Genomic DNA, 16,582 nt, shown 5'->3' on the forward strand with positions numbered 1-16,582 from the left:
CAATCCCATCCCATCCCCATCCCCATCCCATCCCATCCCCATCCCATCCCATCCCCACCCCATCCCCATCCCATCCCACCCCACCCCATCCCACCCCATCACCATCCCACCCCATCCCATCCCATCCCCTCCCATCCCATCCCATCCCATCCCCATCCCATCCCCATCCCATCCCCATCCCATCCCCCACCCCACCCCATCCCACCCCATCCCATCCCCATCACCATCCCATCCCACCCCATCCCATCCCACCCCATCCCATCCCCATCACCATCCCATCCCATCCCCATCCCATCCCACCCCATCCCATCCCCATCCCATCCCAATCCCATCCCACCCCACCCCATCCCATCCCCATCACCATCCCATCCCACCCCATCCCATCCCATCCCCATCCCATCCCATCCCCATCCCATCCCATCCCCATCACCATCCCATCCCACCCCATCCCATCCCATCCCCATCCCATCCCACCCCATCCCATCCCCATCCCATCCCAATCCCATCCCACCCCACCCCATCCCACCCCATCTCCACCCCATCCCATCCCACCCCCTCCCATCCCATCCCCATCCCATCCCATCTCCACCCCCTCCCATCCCACCCCCTCCCATCCCATCCCCATCCCATCCCATCTCCACCCCCTCCCATCCCATCCCACCCCATCCCATCCCCATCCCATCCCAATCCCATCCCACCCCATCCCACCCCATCTCCACCCCATCCCATCCCACCCCCTCCCATCCCATCCCCATCCCATCCCATCCCATCCCATCCCCATCACCATCCCATCCCCATCCCATCCCATCCCACCCCATCCCATCCCCATCCCATCCCATCCCATCCCATCCCATCCCATCCCCATCCCATCCCATCCCATCTCCACCCCCTCCCATCCCACCCCATCCCACCCCATCCCATCCCACCCCATCCCACCCCATCCCATCCCCATCCCATCCCATCCCATCCCATCCCATCCCACCCCCTCCCATCCCATCCCCATCCCATCCCATCTCCACCCCCTCCCATCCCACCCCATCCCACCCCATCCCATCCCACCCCATCCCACCCCATCCCATCCCATCCCCATCCCCATCCCACCCCAGTGTCCCCGCGGCCCATTCCTGCCACCACCCCATCCCCGCGGCCCCACCCCCCCAGGGTCCACGCCTGGGACCCCACCACCCCAGGGCCCCGCCACGCACCCAGCACCGCCCAGCCGGAGGGGAAACTGAGGCAGGAGCTGCGCAGGGTGGCTTCCTCACCCCGCAGCTCGTGGGGCAGTTGTGGGGTCCCACTTTCCTGGGGGTCCCGCACCCCCACACCCCAGTGCTGCATGAACAAAGCCCCCAGTGCCCTGCCCATGGGCCCCCCACACCCGGGACTGGGACCCCACCATTGCCTGGATCCCACTGCCCACTGGGACCCTCGCAGCCACTGGGACCCATCAGGGCAGGGTCTCCCCACCCAGACTGGGGTCCCACCACCCACAGGGACTCCCCTGCCCGTTGGGACCCCACCACTACCCAGACCCCAGCACCCACGCTGGGGTCTCGTCGCCCCCCGGGACCCCACCGCCCATCGGGACCCCAGCGCCCGCGACGCCGAGGGCACAGAGCACAGGATCACAGGGAGGTTTTTTTTTTTTTTCTCTTTTTTTTTTCCTCTTTTTTTCCTTTTTTTTTTTTGCACAAAAACAGTACATTTATTCAAGTGTTCTCCAGCACAAGTACATTAGAAAGGAGCTCGTCTGTATTATACTCTTCTGGGCACCAAAGGAAAAAAAAAAAATAAAAAGGAGGATGGGATGGAAGCGGAACGGACAGACTTTCTACATCTGCTGCACGCATTGACCTTTAATTAGTTCAGAACAGCTATGTCACGAGCAATACTTACACAGATACAACAGTGCCGGCGAGCCCGCGGGCCAGAACCATACGGTGAAATGCACAGTATTCAGCGGCAATAAATAGAGAAGCGACCCTAAAAAAACAAACCAACAAAAAACAGAAGGGACGAACCGAGAGAGAGAGAAAAGTAGAAAATGAAGGGGGGCGGGGAGCAGCTGGGCCGCCGGGCGGGCGCGGCGCGGCGCTGCGGGAATGTGGCGGTGGGGCGCGGGCCGAGCCAAATCGTCGGGGAGGGGGGCGGCGAGGGCGCGCTGCTGCCGCGCGCGCGTACATGGTTCCCCACACACAGCGAAGCGTCAGCTACTTCAATGTCTAGGCTAAAACACATGAAATCTCTCGCTTAGTTTTCAAGTACAAAGTTAAAATGCCTTTTTCTTTTTTGTTTTTTTTTTAATAATAATATATAAGAGTAAAATAATAGTGCTCTTTGAAACTCCACTACAAGAAAACAAAACAAACAGTCATTGTCCAGACAGCAGACTTAATTTAACAATATATATTTTTAATAAAATGTTTTAGCACCGTGTTTGTCACCTACTCCCTCGGCGGATCTTAAGGAATTTAGGCTGTTTTATTTTTATTTTTTGTTTCTACGGTTTCATCCAGGGCTGTGCAACAAAATTTGTCTGTTTGTTTTAAAAAAAGATGTGAGTCGGGTACGTTAAAAACTGAACTCTTTCCCCAGGCGTCCCCACGGCCCCACCGCCGAGCCGAGCCCGGCGCCCTTCCAGTTGTGCCGCCACGGGAACCGCTTCCCGCCGGCGCCGGCTGCGGCGCCGGCCCGCATGTCCCAGCTGCGGGCGCTGGGAGCGGGTGCCGGAGCCGCCCGCGCTGCACCACCGCTGCAGCGCGCCGGCCCCGCGGGGCCACGAGGGGCCCAGGGAAGCGCTGCAGGGCCGGCGCGGCGCAGCGCGGCGGGGTCCGCCGGGACCCCAGACCCTGCCGGGATGCGGGATCCGCATCCGTCGCCGCAGGCATTTGCAGCCGGCGCTGCAGGGCCGTGCGGCGGTGCCGCAGCATCGTGCGGCACTAGCACCTAGCGCCGCAGGGCCGCGCGGCGCTCGCACCCGGGGCTGCGGGCCGTGCCGGACCAGCACCCGGCGATGCAGTCCCATGCGAGAGGCGCGCCGGGAGCTGCAGCAGCGTGCAGGGCCTGCAGGCAGTGCCGCAGCGCCGTGCACGACTGGCCGACGGCGCCCTGCGGGATTCACGCTCGTGGCTGCCTGGCCACGCAGCACCTGCACCCCATGCTGCGGAGCCACGCAGGGCCTGCAGACAGTGCTGCAGCGCCGTGCGAGACTCGCGTGCGATGCCGCAGAGCCGTGCAGGGCCTGCCAACAGCGCTGCAGGGCCATGCACGACTCACGTGCGATGCTGCAGGGCCATGCGTCACTTGCATGCAACACTGCAGAGCCACGCAGGACCCGCCAACAGCGCCGCAGAGCCAGGCGGCACCTGCACCCGGCGCCGCGGAGCCGTGCGGGACCGGCATGCAACGTTGCAGGGCCGCGTTGGATTTGCAGACGATGCTGCAGGGCCGCACAGCACCTGCGCCCGGCGCCGCGAGGGCGCGCAGGACCCCGCCCCGGGGCAAAGCCGGAGCCCGCAACGGCGGCTCGGCGCCCAGAGCCGGAGGCCCGCACGCCGCCTCGCCTCCCCGACCGCCCGGCAGAGCCGGGCCCCGCGGCCCGCGCCGCAGCCGCCCCGCGCCGGCTCAGCTCCCCGCGCCGCCGCACCGACAGAGGGGCTCCCGAACCCCCGGTAGCACCAGGCGCGGTGGGGAGGGGGGCGGCCGCCCCCGCCAGCCCCCGCCGCCATGGGTCCCAGCACCTCTCAGCACCCCGGGGCCGCCGGCGCGGCTCGCTGCCAATTAGCCAGCACCCCGCACCGAGCGGCCGGCGGCCCCCGCGGCCCCGGCACCTTTCACAGTTAGAGGAGAGCCGGCGACGGGGCCGCAGACCCCCGCGCCGTAGCACCAGTCCCTGGCACAGGACCCGGCCGTCCCGGCGGCCCCCGCAGCTGCCAGACGAGTAGCACCATCCACAGCAAAGCCAGCACCTGCCGCGTCCCGCCTGCGCCCTGCCCGCGCCGCGGCCAACCTCCGCACCGCCAAACCACCGCGGCTCCCGGCCCGCTGCGGCCGGACACCAACACCGACACCGACACCACCGTGCACCACGCAGCCGCTCCGTAACCACGCTCGGACAGAGGAGCGATGCCCCCAGCCGCACAAGGCGACGCGGCGGGCGGCGCCGGGGTCCCGTCCCGGCTCGCCGGGGCATCGCCCTCCTGCCCGCCAGCCCGGCCCCGCGGATGTAGCACCAGGGTGTGGGGACCCGCAGCCGTCCCCGTCCCGCGCCGGAAGCGTCCCAGCCACGCTCCGGCACCGCTCCGTCCCGCGCTCGCTCCTTTGCCTGCCTCCCGGCCCCGCCAGCGCGGCACCGCCACGGCTTTCGGCCAGAGCCCGAATTCACAGCACCTGCGGGCGGGCGGCGTCCCGCCGCCGCCGCCGGGTCGGGGCGGGGGACGGCCGGCACCGGCCCGGCCGAGGACGCCACGTACGCAGAAGAGCACCAGTACGTTTGTGCGGGCGGCGCGGGCGGGGCCGGGCGGCCCCCGCCGCCGAGGGAGGCGCTTCCTTTTAGGACAGAAAAAGGTTATTGCATGACTCGGGATGGAGACGCTTCCCCCGGCCGCCGCCCCGGCCCCGGCCCGCGCCGCTGGCTGGGAAAGGCCCGGCACGTAAGGCACCGTGGAAGCTGATGTCTCGACTCACCCCGCTGTTGAAAAGCACCATTATGAAGTCAGGTTGTACAGTAGTAACAGTACCTTTTATATATATATATATCTATATCTCATATCTATCATATATATATAAACTGTAAACAAGAGGTAACAGCGGCTTCTAGGATTTGCTTTCTTCAAGGTTTCCCGTGTGGTAGGCACCCAAAATACTGTAGAAAAGGTGTGTGTTGTGGTGTGTGTGTTCGGCTTCCCTGCCCGCCGCGCGGCTCTGGCACCGCGGAACGGTGCTGCTGGAACGGAGTGAGGCTCGGGCGCCGGGCGTCGCGGAGCCGGCCGAGCGCCTCCCTGCCGCCTCGCGCGCCCCTTCCCCGGCCGGCCGGGCCGCGAGCCGGGCGCGGACGGAGCGGCTTCTCCTTCGCCTCCGCCTCTCCCGGCTGGGCTTTCCCGCGGCCGGTCCCCTCCTCCCAGAGCAGAGCCGGCGACGCGACGCGACTCGTCTCGCCCGCTGCTCCGAGAAGCGGAAACCAAACCAACAGAAAAACCCAGCCAGAAGAGAGCGGGAAATTAAAAGGTTACCCAAAAAAAAAAAAAAAGGTTTTGGTTTTTTTGTTTTTCGGTTTTGTTTCGGTTTTGCTTTTGCTTTTTTTTGATGTTTTCGTCGGTTTTTTTGTGTTGGTTTTTTTTTAAATAGGCTAAAAGCTGAACATTGGAAATTCAGGAGAGGACACCGAACCCTTTCGCTCGGGGGAGACGTGTGCCGGGTTCCCGTCGGGCTGCGAAATCCCGTCTCTCTTCTGGGTGCTGACTCTTCTCTCTTTCCGCGTTTTCACTTCTCTTGGCGTGGATGGTTTTGTTTCTGACTCACTCGTGTCACCAGTTCCCGCCCGTCTCTCTTAAACGCAGGCAAAGTATTCCTTCAGCGGAGCGAAGAGGTGGCGGATCACCGGCACGCTCCAGGATCTGCCGAGCAGTCTCTGCCGGGCCAGGCGGCTCATGTTGGACACGTCCGTGTAATGCACCGGGAAGCCGAAGACCCTGCGGGGACAGGGGGTCAGGGGGCCGCCGCCGCCGCCGCCCCGCCGCGCCCCGCGCAGCCCCGCGCCCGGCCGCGCTACCTCTCCATCTCCGTGCACCACAGGATGTCCTCCTTCTCGTTCATGAAGACGGGGAAGTGCTGGTCCTTGCCCTGCTTGATGGAGTTGGAGCGCGTGGTGATGGTTCGCACTTTGCTGAACTGCAAGGGGCACAGCCTCGTCACGCGGGGGGGCCGGGCTGCGGCCCCCCGCCCCGCTGGCACCGCCGCGGCCCCCTCCGCCCCGCGCGCCCCCTGCTCCCCGCGGCCCGAGACCCCCCGCGCTGTCCCCGTCCCCGCTCCCGCGTGCCGCGCTGACCTTGGCTATCCTGCCGTGCTCCAGGCACTCCTGCAGCTCCAGCTTATCGTTGACTGTGGACGCGAGCGGCCTGGGGGAGAGAGCGCGGGTGGGCGCGGGGTGGCAGCGCCACGGCCACGCTGTGGGCAGGGGCAGCTCTGCGGCTGCGGTTTGTGGGGAGCGGTGGGCGGCCGCGGCTAGTTCGGGGGTGCTGCAGCAGGTGACGGCGAGGAGCCGGTCCCCTGCCTGCCCGTGGCCACCCGCCGCGGTTCCGCGGCCGCGCTGGGGCAGGACACAGGGGTCCGGCCCTTCCCGCAGCCCCCGGCAGCGCCCTCCGTCCCCCCGTCGCCGGAGCAGGGGCTCCGCGGGGCACGCTCACCCACCTGTTCATCCCGGGAAGGTTCCCCCAGAAGTACCGCGCCCTGTGCGCCGCAGACACCTCTTTGGCATCGATCATGACGGGGTTGGACTGCGGGAAGAGGGGCGAGGCGTCGGCGGGGCTCAGCAGCCCGCCGCGGGGTCCCGGGGGCCGCAGAGCGGCGTCCCCCCGGCGCTCACCTCCAGGAAGCGCGAGATGTCCCTCTTGTCGCTCACCCCCATGGCCACCACGTTCTCGAAGAGCCAGAAGAAGGGCCGGTCGTCGCCCTCCTTGGGCCGCGCTTCGTGCAGCAGGCGGTAGAACTCAAAGAAGAGCCGCCCGGTGCCCTCTGCGCAGGACAGAGCGAGGGGCGCGCTCAGTGGCGAGGCACCGGCGGCGGGGGCAGCGCGGCGCGGCGGGGAGACGCTTACCGTACAGCCCCTTCCTGGCCGGGTTGACGATGGAGAGGTCGTTGCAGGGGCTCCCCCCGATCACCAGGTCGAAGGGCCCCCACTCCTGTATCTGCAAGGGGGAGAGACGAGACCCCGCTGAGCCGGGCGCCCGGGAGGACGCTGCCGCCGGCGCGGGGACGCCGGCCTGGGTGCACGGGGGGGCGGGGGGCAGCCCAGCTCCCCGGCAGGACGGCGAGGCCGCTGAAGCCCAGCGCGCGGGGAGACGTGGGACAAGGGACCGGACGCGGGGCCGAGCGCCGGGGCGCTTCGGGGGTCCCGCGGGGAGGGGGCGCCGCGGGGGCGGCCGGCAGGACGTACGTGTTTCTGGGTGACGTTGCGGACGTCCCCGACGTACATGATCTTGCCCTGGTGCCTGACCATGCCCACGGTGATGGAGTCCTCGCACACCTCGGAGGCGATGTAGCGGTCCACCTGGATGCCCAGGTCCTTCAGCACCAGCAGGCCTGCGGGGAGCGCGGCTGGGGTGGGCGGGGCGCCGAAAACGGGCCCCCCGCCCCGGTGCCGCCCCGGCCCACCCTGCCAGCACCGCCGTCCCGTGCCAGCCCCCTCCCCTTGTACCCGCCAGCGTGGATCCCCAGGGACCACCCACGGGAATGCCCGGCCGGGGGTCCCCCGGCCAGCGTGCCTGCCCACCCGCTGGGCGCGGGACCCCCACAGCTGTGGGGTGTGGGCAGGCAGCTCACCCCACTCCCTCCTGCCCCCTGCACCAGTCCCAAACGTGCCCAGGGGGCTGCCAGACCGGGGCCCGCCACCCACCTGTGGCGATGCCATCGAAGAGCGACAGCACCCGGATGGGCTTCCTCTTCTCGGCCGGCACCGGCGGGTACACCTTCGGCGGGTCCTGAAAGCCAGGGGCCGGCGTCAGGGGGCCGCGGGGGCGGCGGGGAGCCCCGCCGGGCCGGGGGGTCGCGCCGCGGGGGCACTCACAAACTCCTGGTCGTGGTTGTTGGCGAAGAACATCTGGAGGCGCGAGGGCCAGTCCTCCCGCCGCCGCAGCAGCCCGTAGACGCCCTTATGGCCGCACATGTAGCAGTTCCAGGGGTCCTCCTTGATGGCCGCCTGCGCCGCGCCCGGGCCCACCAGCAGGTCCACGCACTCCACGCAGAAGCACCTGCGGGGGCCGGGAGCGGCGTCAGCGGGGGGGCCGGGCCCGGCGCCCCCCGGCACCATCCCAGCTATGGGACGCCGGGGGGGGAGAGCGGGCGGCGGTGGGGACGGCGTCCCCGGCACGGCCCCGTGCCAGCGGGAGCAAGGCCAGGCCGCGGCCGTGCCCCTCGGCAGCCGGTGGGCACCCCGGGATCAGCAGCCCCACACCGGCACCTGCTGCGCTGCCCAACTTGCGCCAGCCCCGTGCACAGCCGGGACCCGCGGCATCACCGAAACCTGCCAGCCCCCTGCACAGCCGGGGCCTGCCAGCCCCACACCAGGACTGGAATCACCAACACCCCACGGCAGGATCGTGGCACCACAGAAACCTCCTCAGCCCCATACCGGGACGGCAGCACCCCCTAAACCTCCCAGCCCCGTGCCAGGACAGCGGCATTCCCAAAACGTCCCAGCCCCGTGCCAGGACAGCGGCATCCCCAAAACCTCCCCAGCCCCGTGCCAGGACAGCGGCATCCCCAAAATGTCCCAGCCCCGTGCCAGGACAGCGGCATTCCCAAAACGTCCCAGCCCCGTGCCAGGACAGCGGCATCCCCAAAATGTCCCAGCCCCACGCCAGGACAGCGGCATCACTGAAAGCTTCCCACCCCCGTACCAGGACAGTGGCATCCCCAAAACCTCCCAGTCCCTCGCCAGGACTGGGGCACCATCAAACCATCCCCAGCCCCGCACCGAGACCGTGGCATCACCAAACTGCCCCAGTCCCACACCAGGACGGGCATCACCAAACTGCCATGCCACGGCTGGGGCACCACCAAACCCTGCCCAGCTCCACAGCAGACTGTGGAATCACCAAACCTGCCCAGCCGCAAACCCAGCCCGGCGTCACCAAACCTGCCCAGCCGCAAACCCGGCCCGGCGTCACCAAACCTGCCCAGCCGCAAACCCGGCCCGGCGTCACCAAACCTGCCCAGCCGCAAACGCGGCCCGGCGTCACCAAACCTGCCCAGCCCCGCGCCAGGGCTGAGGCATCACCAAAACCCAGCCCCGCACCAGGACTGGCATCACCAAAACCCCACGGCAGGATCGTGGTAGCACCAAAAGCTCCACAGCCCCACGCCAGGACTGCGGCATCACCGAAACCTGCGCAGCCCCACGCCGGGACGGCGGCACCTCCAGAACCTCCCAGCCCCGTGCCGGGATCGTGACACCAGTAAAACCCTCCCAGCCCCACACCAGGATCGCGGCATCACAGAAACACCCTCAGCCCCGCGCTGGGATCACGGCATCACCAAAACCTCCCCAGCCAGGACAGCAGCATCCTGAAAACCAAAACCCCGCGCCGGGATCACGGCATCGCTGAACGAAACCTCCTCAGCCCCACGCCGGGACGGCGGCATCCCCAAAATGTCCCAGCCCCACGCCGGGACGATGGCATCCCCAAAATGTCCGAGCCCCACGCCGGGACGGCAGCATCCCCAAAATGTCCGAGCCCCACGCCGGGACGGCGGCATCCCCAAAATGTCCGAGCCCCACGCCGGGATGGCGGCATCCCCAAAATGTCCCAGCCCCACGCCGGGACGGCGGCATCCCCAAAATGTCCCAGCTCCACGCCGGGACGGCGGCATCCCCAAAATGTCCCAGCCCCACGCCGGGACGACGGCATCCCCAAAATGTCCCAGCCCCACGCCGGGACGGCGGCATCCCCAAAATGTCCCAGCCCCACGCCGGGACGGCGGCATCCCCAAACCCTCCTAGCTCCGTGCCAGGATCATGGCACCCCCAAAACTTCCGGCCCCACGCTGGGCTGGTGGCCCCCGACCTGCAGCAGTTGTTGTTGCCGCACATGAGCACCTCGCGGCCGCCGCAGCAGATGGTGCAGTAGGACTGGTAGCCGTCGTCATCGTACTGGTAGGCGCACTCCAAGAAGCAGTTCTGCGGGACAGCCGAGGCGTGAGCGCGGCGCGGCCCGAGCCCCGCGCCGGGGACGTGGGGACGCCGCCGCGAGGCCAGGCGCCCCGCGAGCGCAGCGGGGCTGCCCGCGCCATCCCGTACCTTGCAGTTTTGGCACATTCCTCCGATGAAGAGAGGGTGCTCCAGGGTGACGTTGAGGCTCCCGCAGGAGATGCAGATGTCTGGGGAGCGGGAGAGGGGGCGTCAGCCCAGGCCCTGCTGCGCCCGGCGCCCCGCACCACGTCCCCGGGGTCCCCGTCACCGTCCGGGGCAGCCCACCGCCACGGCTGCTGCCGAGGGATGGGCCCCCCCCGCCCCTCCGAGCCCCCTCTGCAGCCAGAGCCGGTGCCCGGCCCAGGAGGGACCCCAGCTGCGCCCCCGGGGGCAGCACGCACCCCAGCCCGTGCCGGGCGCCGCCCCGCGCTCACCTTCGATGTTCCTGCATTTCTGCCGCACCTCGTACACGAGTCGCTCTGCGGAGGGAGAGAGGTGTCGGGCCGGGGGGTCCTGCCGGGACTCCTCCGCGAAGGGGGCGACCCCCGGGAGGGAAGGTCCCCGACGGGAACGACCTGGCCCAGAGCAGCTCCCACCCCGCAGCCCCCCCGGCGAGCACGGCCCCCCGGCACCGGGACCAAGCCCCGGCAGGGTCGTGGCCGAGCAGACCCCTGTGGAGGGGGTGGGCGCGGGGGCGCCCCAGTTCCCCGGGCGGTACCTCGGGTGCGCTCGTCGATGATCTCCTTGACCTTGGGCTTCTCCGTTGTGCTTTTCCTGGGTTTTTTGGCGGGCGGGGGCGGTGCGTAGGCGGCCGCTTCCGGCTCTACCCACATCTCCGTGTAAACTTCTTTGTAGGGGTTTCGCTCCTCTGCAAGGGGAGCACAGCGTCCCGTCGGCGGGGTCCCGGGGACCCCGCGCCCCACGGGGGGACCCGCCAGCCCCACGGCGCTTCCTCTGCCCCGGCCCGCAGCCCCCCCGGGGACGCCGGAGCCGCCGCGCTCACCTTCGGGGGGCTCCAGGCCCTTGGGGCCGGAGGGCTGGAAGCCGCCCAGCGCCCACTCGATCATCTGCTTGTTCTGGATCTCCACCACCTTGGAGGTGTCGGTCTCGTCGTTCTCGGGGCACGCCGGGAAGATCTTCCCCGCTCGGCTGCTCGCCACCTGCCAGCGCAGCCGCAGGCCTGGCCGTCACCCACCCACCCCCCCATCCCCCGGCTGCGCCCACATCGCCCAGCCCCAACGGGACCCGGACGGTCAGACCCCTCCCCAGCGCCCCACAAAACCCCCAGCGCTGCCGAGAGGAGCCCCCAGCATCACCCCACAGGGCTCCCCAGCGACCCCAGCCTCCCACAGGGCTGGGGCAAGAGACCCCCGAAATCTCCTTGGGGCGCCCCTAGACCCCCCTCACCCTTAAAAGAGGCCCTGTGCCCCCCAGGCCGCTGCTAGGCGCAGATCCCCATCCCAGGGCCGGACCCCCGCGGGGCGGCTGCCCGTTCCCACGCACCCTGACCCACGGCGTCCCCCCACCCCCCTGGGGCGGGGGCCGGGCGCCCCCCCGCAGCCGGGCCCCCGCAGCGCTCACCTGCAGCACCTCGTAGATGGCTTTGCGGTACATGGGCTGCTTGTTGTAGGTGGCCTGGTGGAAGGCGCTGGCGAAGGAGCTGAGCGGCAGGAGCTTCTCCACGCAGACCTGCGGGACGGGGCCGTGAGCCGGGGGGGGACGGGGCCGTGAGCCGGGGGGGGACGGAGCGGGGGGCCGCCCGGATCCCCCCCTCACCCCGCCACGGGTGCCACTTACCACCGAGAACTTGCCGTCGCCGAACCACATCACCCAGCGGGTGCCCTCGGCCGCGCGGCTCCGGCCCGTCATCCACCAGGACACGATGCGCCCGGGCCACCAGGAGAAGCCGCGCAGCTTGCCCCACACCAGCTCGCCGATGCCGAAACCCCGGCCGTCCTGCGCCGGGAGCACGTCAGAGGCCGGTGGGGAGGGGGCGCCCGCAAACGCCCGCCCCGTTCCCCGGCCGGCCCGGCCCTCACCTCGTACTCGGGCTCATCGTCGGCCGACTTGGAGGTGTTCTTGTCGACGGCGTCGGCCACCACGGGCTCGGGCGTGGTGGCCACGTTGGGCGAGGCGGGGTCGGTGGGCTGCTGCGAGGCGGGGGGGCTGGCCTCCTCCTCCTTCTGCGGCTCTGCCCGCGGCGTCTCCTCCACCACGTTCATCACGGCGATCACCTTCGCCTTCTTCTCCGCCTGGGCGGGGGCGGACACGCGGCGCTCAGGGCGGGGCGCAGCCCCCCCCCACGGCGGGCTCTGCGGGCTCGCCTGGACCCCCGCTCTGCCCTGCCGCCCCCCGCCACCGCTGCCGCGTCGCCGTGCCTCCGTTTCCCTCGGCGCTGGGGAGGGGATGGCTCGGGGAGGGGACGGCTCGGGGCGGCTCCGGGGGGAGGGGGTGGCAGCTGCCCCCCCGGGGCTGTCCCTGCTCCCAGCCTGGCTTCCCCACGGGGGCGTCCCCAGGGCCCTGCCCCCCAGTGATGCCAGCGCAGCAACGGCGCCAGCTCTGCGCGCCATCCTGTCCCGTCCCCGTCCCCGTCCCCATCCCCGTCCCACCACAATCCCAATTCCAGTCCCAACTCCAATCCCGTCTCAGTCTCAATCCCAATCCCAGCCCCAATCCCATCCCATCCTAATCCCAACCTCATCCCCATCACACGCCCATCCTCATCCCCATCCCATCTCTATCCTCATCCCAATCCCACCGCATCCCAATCCCAATCTCAATCCCATCCCCATCCTAATCCCATCCCATCCCAATCCCAACCTCATCCCTATCACATGCTTATCTTCATCCCCATCCCATCTCTATCCCAATCCCAATCTCAATCCCATCCCCATCCCCATCCTAATCCCACCCCAGTCTCACCCCATCTCCACCCCTACCCCAATCCCACCCCATATCCCCCATCCTACCCCGTTCCCCAACGCCTTGCTGCCACGCCAGGTCCCCCATTCCCAGCCCAAGCCCTGTCCCAGGGGGGTGCCTGTCCCCCCCACACCCCCGTCCCCCCGGGGGCAGCTCCCTCCGCGGAGCAGACCCCCGCCCCCCATCCCCGTCCCGGGACCCCAGCACCCCCGGACCCGTGTCCCCCGCCCTGGGTGGCCTGCTGCCCTCCTCGCCCCCCCCAAACCCGCGCTGTCCCGCGGCCGGGAAGAGCCAGGCTCGGGCGGACCGGGCCCAGCCGCCCTCCCCGCGGCGGCCACCTACCCATGCGGGCCGGCTGCCGCGGCGGGCAGGGCCGGGCCGGGCCGAACTGAGCCGGGCCGAGCCAGGCTGGGCCGAGCCGAGCCGAGAAGCCGAGCCCAGCCGAACTGAGCCGAGCCGAGCCGAACTGAGCTCAGACGAACTCAGGCGAGACGAGTCGCCGAGCCGAACCAAGCCAAACTGAGCCGAGCCGAGCCGAGTGGAGCCGAATTGAGTCGAGCCGAGCTGAACCGAGCCGAGCCGAACTCAGCTAAGCCGAGCAGAGTTGCCGAGCGGAGCCGAACTCAGCCGAACCGAGCCGAACTTAGCCGAGCCTAACGGAGTTGCCGAGAGGAGCCGAGCGGAGCCGATCCGAGCCGAACCGAGTTGCCGAGCAGAACCGAACTCTGCCGAGCGGGGCCGAACCGAGCCGAACCGAGTTGCCGAGCGGAGCCGAACTCTGCCGAGCGGGGCCGAACCGAGCGCATCCGGCCCGGGCCGCGGGGGCAGGGCGGGCGGCTCTTTGTCTGGGCTCCCCGGGTCACATGGTGCCTCCCGGCCCGGCTGGTTGGCTGCGGCGGGGAGGGGCTGCGCGCCGCCGAGGGGACAGCCCGGCCCGGCCCCCCAGCTCCCGCCCGCGACTCGGCCCGGCTCGGCAACTCGGCTCCCCTCGGGTCCGATCGGCAACTCGGCTCCCCTCGGCAACTCGGGTCGGCTCGGCAACTCGGCCCGGCTCGGCTCCCCTCGGCAACTCGGCCCCCCTCGGGTCCGATCGGCAACTCGGCTCCCCTCGGCAACTCGGCTCCGCTCGGCAACTCGGCCCGGCTCGGCTCCCCTCGGCAACTCGGCTTCCCTCGGGTCCGATCGGCAACTCGGCCCGGCTCGGCAACTCGGGTCGGGTCGGCTCCCCTCGGCTCCGCTCGGCAACTGGGCTCCGCTCGGCAACTGGGCTCCGCTCGGCAACTCGGGTCGGGTCGGCTCCCCTCGGCTCCGCTCGGCAACTCGGCAGCGCTGGGCTCGGTTCGGCTGAGTTCGACTCGTCACGGCTCCGCTCGGCTCGGTTCGACAACCCGTCTCGGCTCCGCTCGGCTGGGCCCGGTCCCGCTCGCCGCGGCTCCGGCCCGGTGCAGCCCGGCCCCTCTCCCCGCTCCCCAGGCCCGGCCCGGGGCCTGGCGGCCGCCGAGGGCCGGGGGGCTCCCCGCGGTACTCACCGGCCCGGCGGAGCGGTCCCGTCCGGGCTGGGTCCCGCCGCCTTTTGTCCCTTCGTGCGGGGGAGCGGCGGGACGGGGCGGGGGGTGGGGTGGTGCCCCGGGGACCCGGCCCTGGCTCGGCAGGAATCCGCCCGGGGGGCTCCGGCCCCCGCCACCCGCCCCGCCTGGCTGGCACTGGGCGGGACCCGCCGGCCCAGTTCGCCCCAGTTGGGCACCGGCTGGCGGCTGTGGGCTGGCACCAGCCCTGCCACACCAGTTCAGCCCATCACCGATACCGGCACAGCACTGGTGTGCGACCACATGGCCCAGTTCAGCCCAGACGCACACAGCACTGGTTTAGCACCGCACTGCCCAGTCCAGCCCATCGCCGATACTGGCACGGCACTGCCATCACTCGGTTCACCCAGACCCCCGCAGCACTGGGCTGGGACCGTATCGCCCAGTTCAGCCCACTGGGACACACCAGCGTGGCACTGGTTCGGCACCACATCACCCCGTTCAGCCCATTGGCGCACATCGACACGGCACTGGTGTGGGACCACATTGCCCAGTTCAACCCAGACCCCCACGGCACTGGTGTGGGACCACATCGCCCAGTTCAACCCAGACCCCCACGGCACTGGTGTGGGACCACATCGCCCAGTTCAACCCAGACCCCCACGGCACTGGTGTGGGACCACATCGCCCAGTACAACCCAGACCCCCACGGCACTGGTGTGGGACCACATCGCCCAGTACAACCCAGACCCCCACGGCACTGGTGTGGGACCACATTGCCCAGTTAAACCCAGACCGCCACGGCACTGGTGTGGGACCACATCGCCCAGTACAACCCACCACAGACACCATCGACACGCACCAGCGCGGCACTGGTTTGAGACCACACCACCCAGCTCAGCCTGTCTGCAGGCGCCGACACCAGTACCGGACCAGTCTGGCCCCAGCCGTTGCAGCCGGCGCTCGCCCCGCAGCACCCGCAGCGCGGCGCGGTGCCCAGCGGCGGGACGTCCCACGCGCCCCCGAGAGCCGCAGCGCCCGCGGGACCGTGCGCGTCCCCCCTCCTTCCCCACGGCTGGGGCAGGGTCCCATGGGACCCCCGCCCGGACGGTGACGCCCTGGGTGCCCCCTCCGCGGCGGGGAGCTTCAGGGCGCGGGTCTGCCGCCCACCCGGGCGGGGCGGGGGCCCTGGCGGGACCCACTCGGGCGCCTGGCACCCCAGCACCCCCCCGGGGCGGCGGGGGGGGGGTCCCCAGGGCTCCCGGGCAGACGATGTCCCGCAGAGCGGCGGCTCCCGCGTGCCGGGACCCCTTTGTGTTGCAGAGCGGAGGGACAAAGGGACGAAATGGGCCCCCCCCCCGGGCACGGGGGTCCCGGAGGGACAAAGGGACGAAATGGGCCCCCCCCCCCCCCAGGCACGGGGGTCCCGGAGGGACAAAGGGACGAAATGGGCCCCCCCCCGGGCACGGGGGTCCCGGAGGGACAAAGGGACGAAATGGGCCCCCCCCCCCGGGCACGGGGGTCCCGGAGGGACAAAGGGGGGATGGCTGCCACCCCCCCCAGGCACGGGGGTCCCGGAGGGACAAAGGGACGAAATGGGCCCCCCCCCCCCCGGGCACGGGGGTCCCGGAGGGACAAAGGGACGAAATGGGCCCCCCCCCCCCCAGGCACGGGGGTCCCGGAGGGACAAAGGGACGAAATGGGCCCCCCCCCCCGGGCACGGGGGTCCCGGAGGGACAAAGGGGGGGATGGCTGCCACCCCCCCCCCAGGCACGGGGGTCCCGGAGGGACAAAGGGGGGATGGCTGCCACCCCCCCCCAGGCACGGGGGTCCCGGAGGGACAAAGGGGGGGATGGCTGCCACCCCCCCCCCAGGCACGGGGGTCCCGGAGGGACAAAGGGGGGGATGGCTGCCACCCCCCCCCCAGGCACGGGGGTCCCGGAGGGACAAAGGGGGGATGGCTGCCACCCCCCCCGGGCACGGGGGTCCCGGAGGGACAAAGGGGGGGATGGCTGCCACCTCCCCCAGGCACGGGGGTCCCGGAGGGACAAAGGGGGGATGGCTGCCACCCCCCCCCCAGGCACGGGGGTCCCGGAGGGACAAAGGGGGGGATGGCTGCCTCCCCCCCCCAGGCACGGGGGTCCCGGAGGGACAAAGGGGGGATGGCTGCCACCCCCCCAGGCACGGGGGTTCCCAGAGGGACAAAGGGGGGGACAGCCCGCACCCC

The 16,582-nt window shown here is 70.0% G+C and overlaps 1 protein-coding gene across 5 annotated transcripts in view; it reads right to left on the reverse strand.

Annotated features, from left to right (window-relative positions):
• Positions 1-3,006: 3,006 nt before the first annotated feature.
• DNMT3A (DNA methyltransferase 3 alpha) overlaps positions 3,007-16,582 on the reverse strand; it is a 38,338-nt gene continuing 24,762 nt past the window's right edge. For all 5 annotated transcript variants that reach the window (XM_086743774.1, XM_086743773.1, XM_086743778.1 and 2 more), the window contains 17 exons: positions 11,947-12,159; positions 11,705-11,863; positions 11,489-11,596; positions 10,911-11,067; positions 10,626-10,775; positions 10,342-10,386; positions 10,016-10,095; positions 9,783-9,895; positions 7,784-7,967; positions 7,613-7,697; positions 7,154-7,299; positions 6,815-6,905; positions 6,584-6,732; positions 6,409-6,494; positions 6,047-6,116; positions 5,771-5,889; positions 3,007-5,690 (listed from right to left, as the gene is read on the reverse strand). In XM_086743774.1, the coding sequence (XP_086599900.1) occupies positions 5,549-5,690; positions 5,771-5,889; positions 6,047-6,116; positions 6,409-6,494; positions 6,584-6,732; positions 6,815-6,905; positions 7,154-7,299; positions 7,613-7,697; positions 7,784-7,967; positions 9,783-9,895; positions 10,016-10,095; positions 10,342-10,386; positions 10,626-10,775; positions 10,911-11,067; positions 11,489-11,596; positions 11,705-11,863; positions 11,947-12,159 (2,097 nt within the window). In that variant the 3' untranslated portion in view covers positions 3,007-5,548. The remainder of the gene's footprint in view (positions 5,691-5,770; positions 5,890-6,046; positions 6,117-6,408; positions 6,495-6,583; positions 6,733-6,814; positions 6,906-7,153; positions 7,300-7,612; positions 7,698-7,783; positions 7,968-9,782; positions 9,896-10,015; positions 10,096-10,341; positions 10,387-10,625; positions 10,776-10,910; positions 11,068-11,488; positions 11,597-11,704; positions 11,864-11,946; positions 12,160-16,582) is intronic.

Source organism: Chlamydotis macqueenii, chromosome 3, assembly GCF_036417535.1.
Source record: "Chlamydotis macqueenii isolate bChlMac1 chromosome 3, bChlMac1.mat, whole genome shotgun sequence".
Classification (NCBI taxonomy): Eukaryota; Metazoa; Chordata; class Aves; order Otidiformes; family Otididae; genus Chlamydotis; species Chlamydotis macqueenii.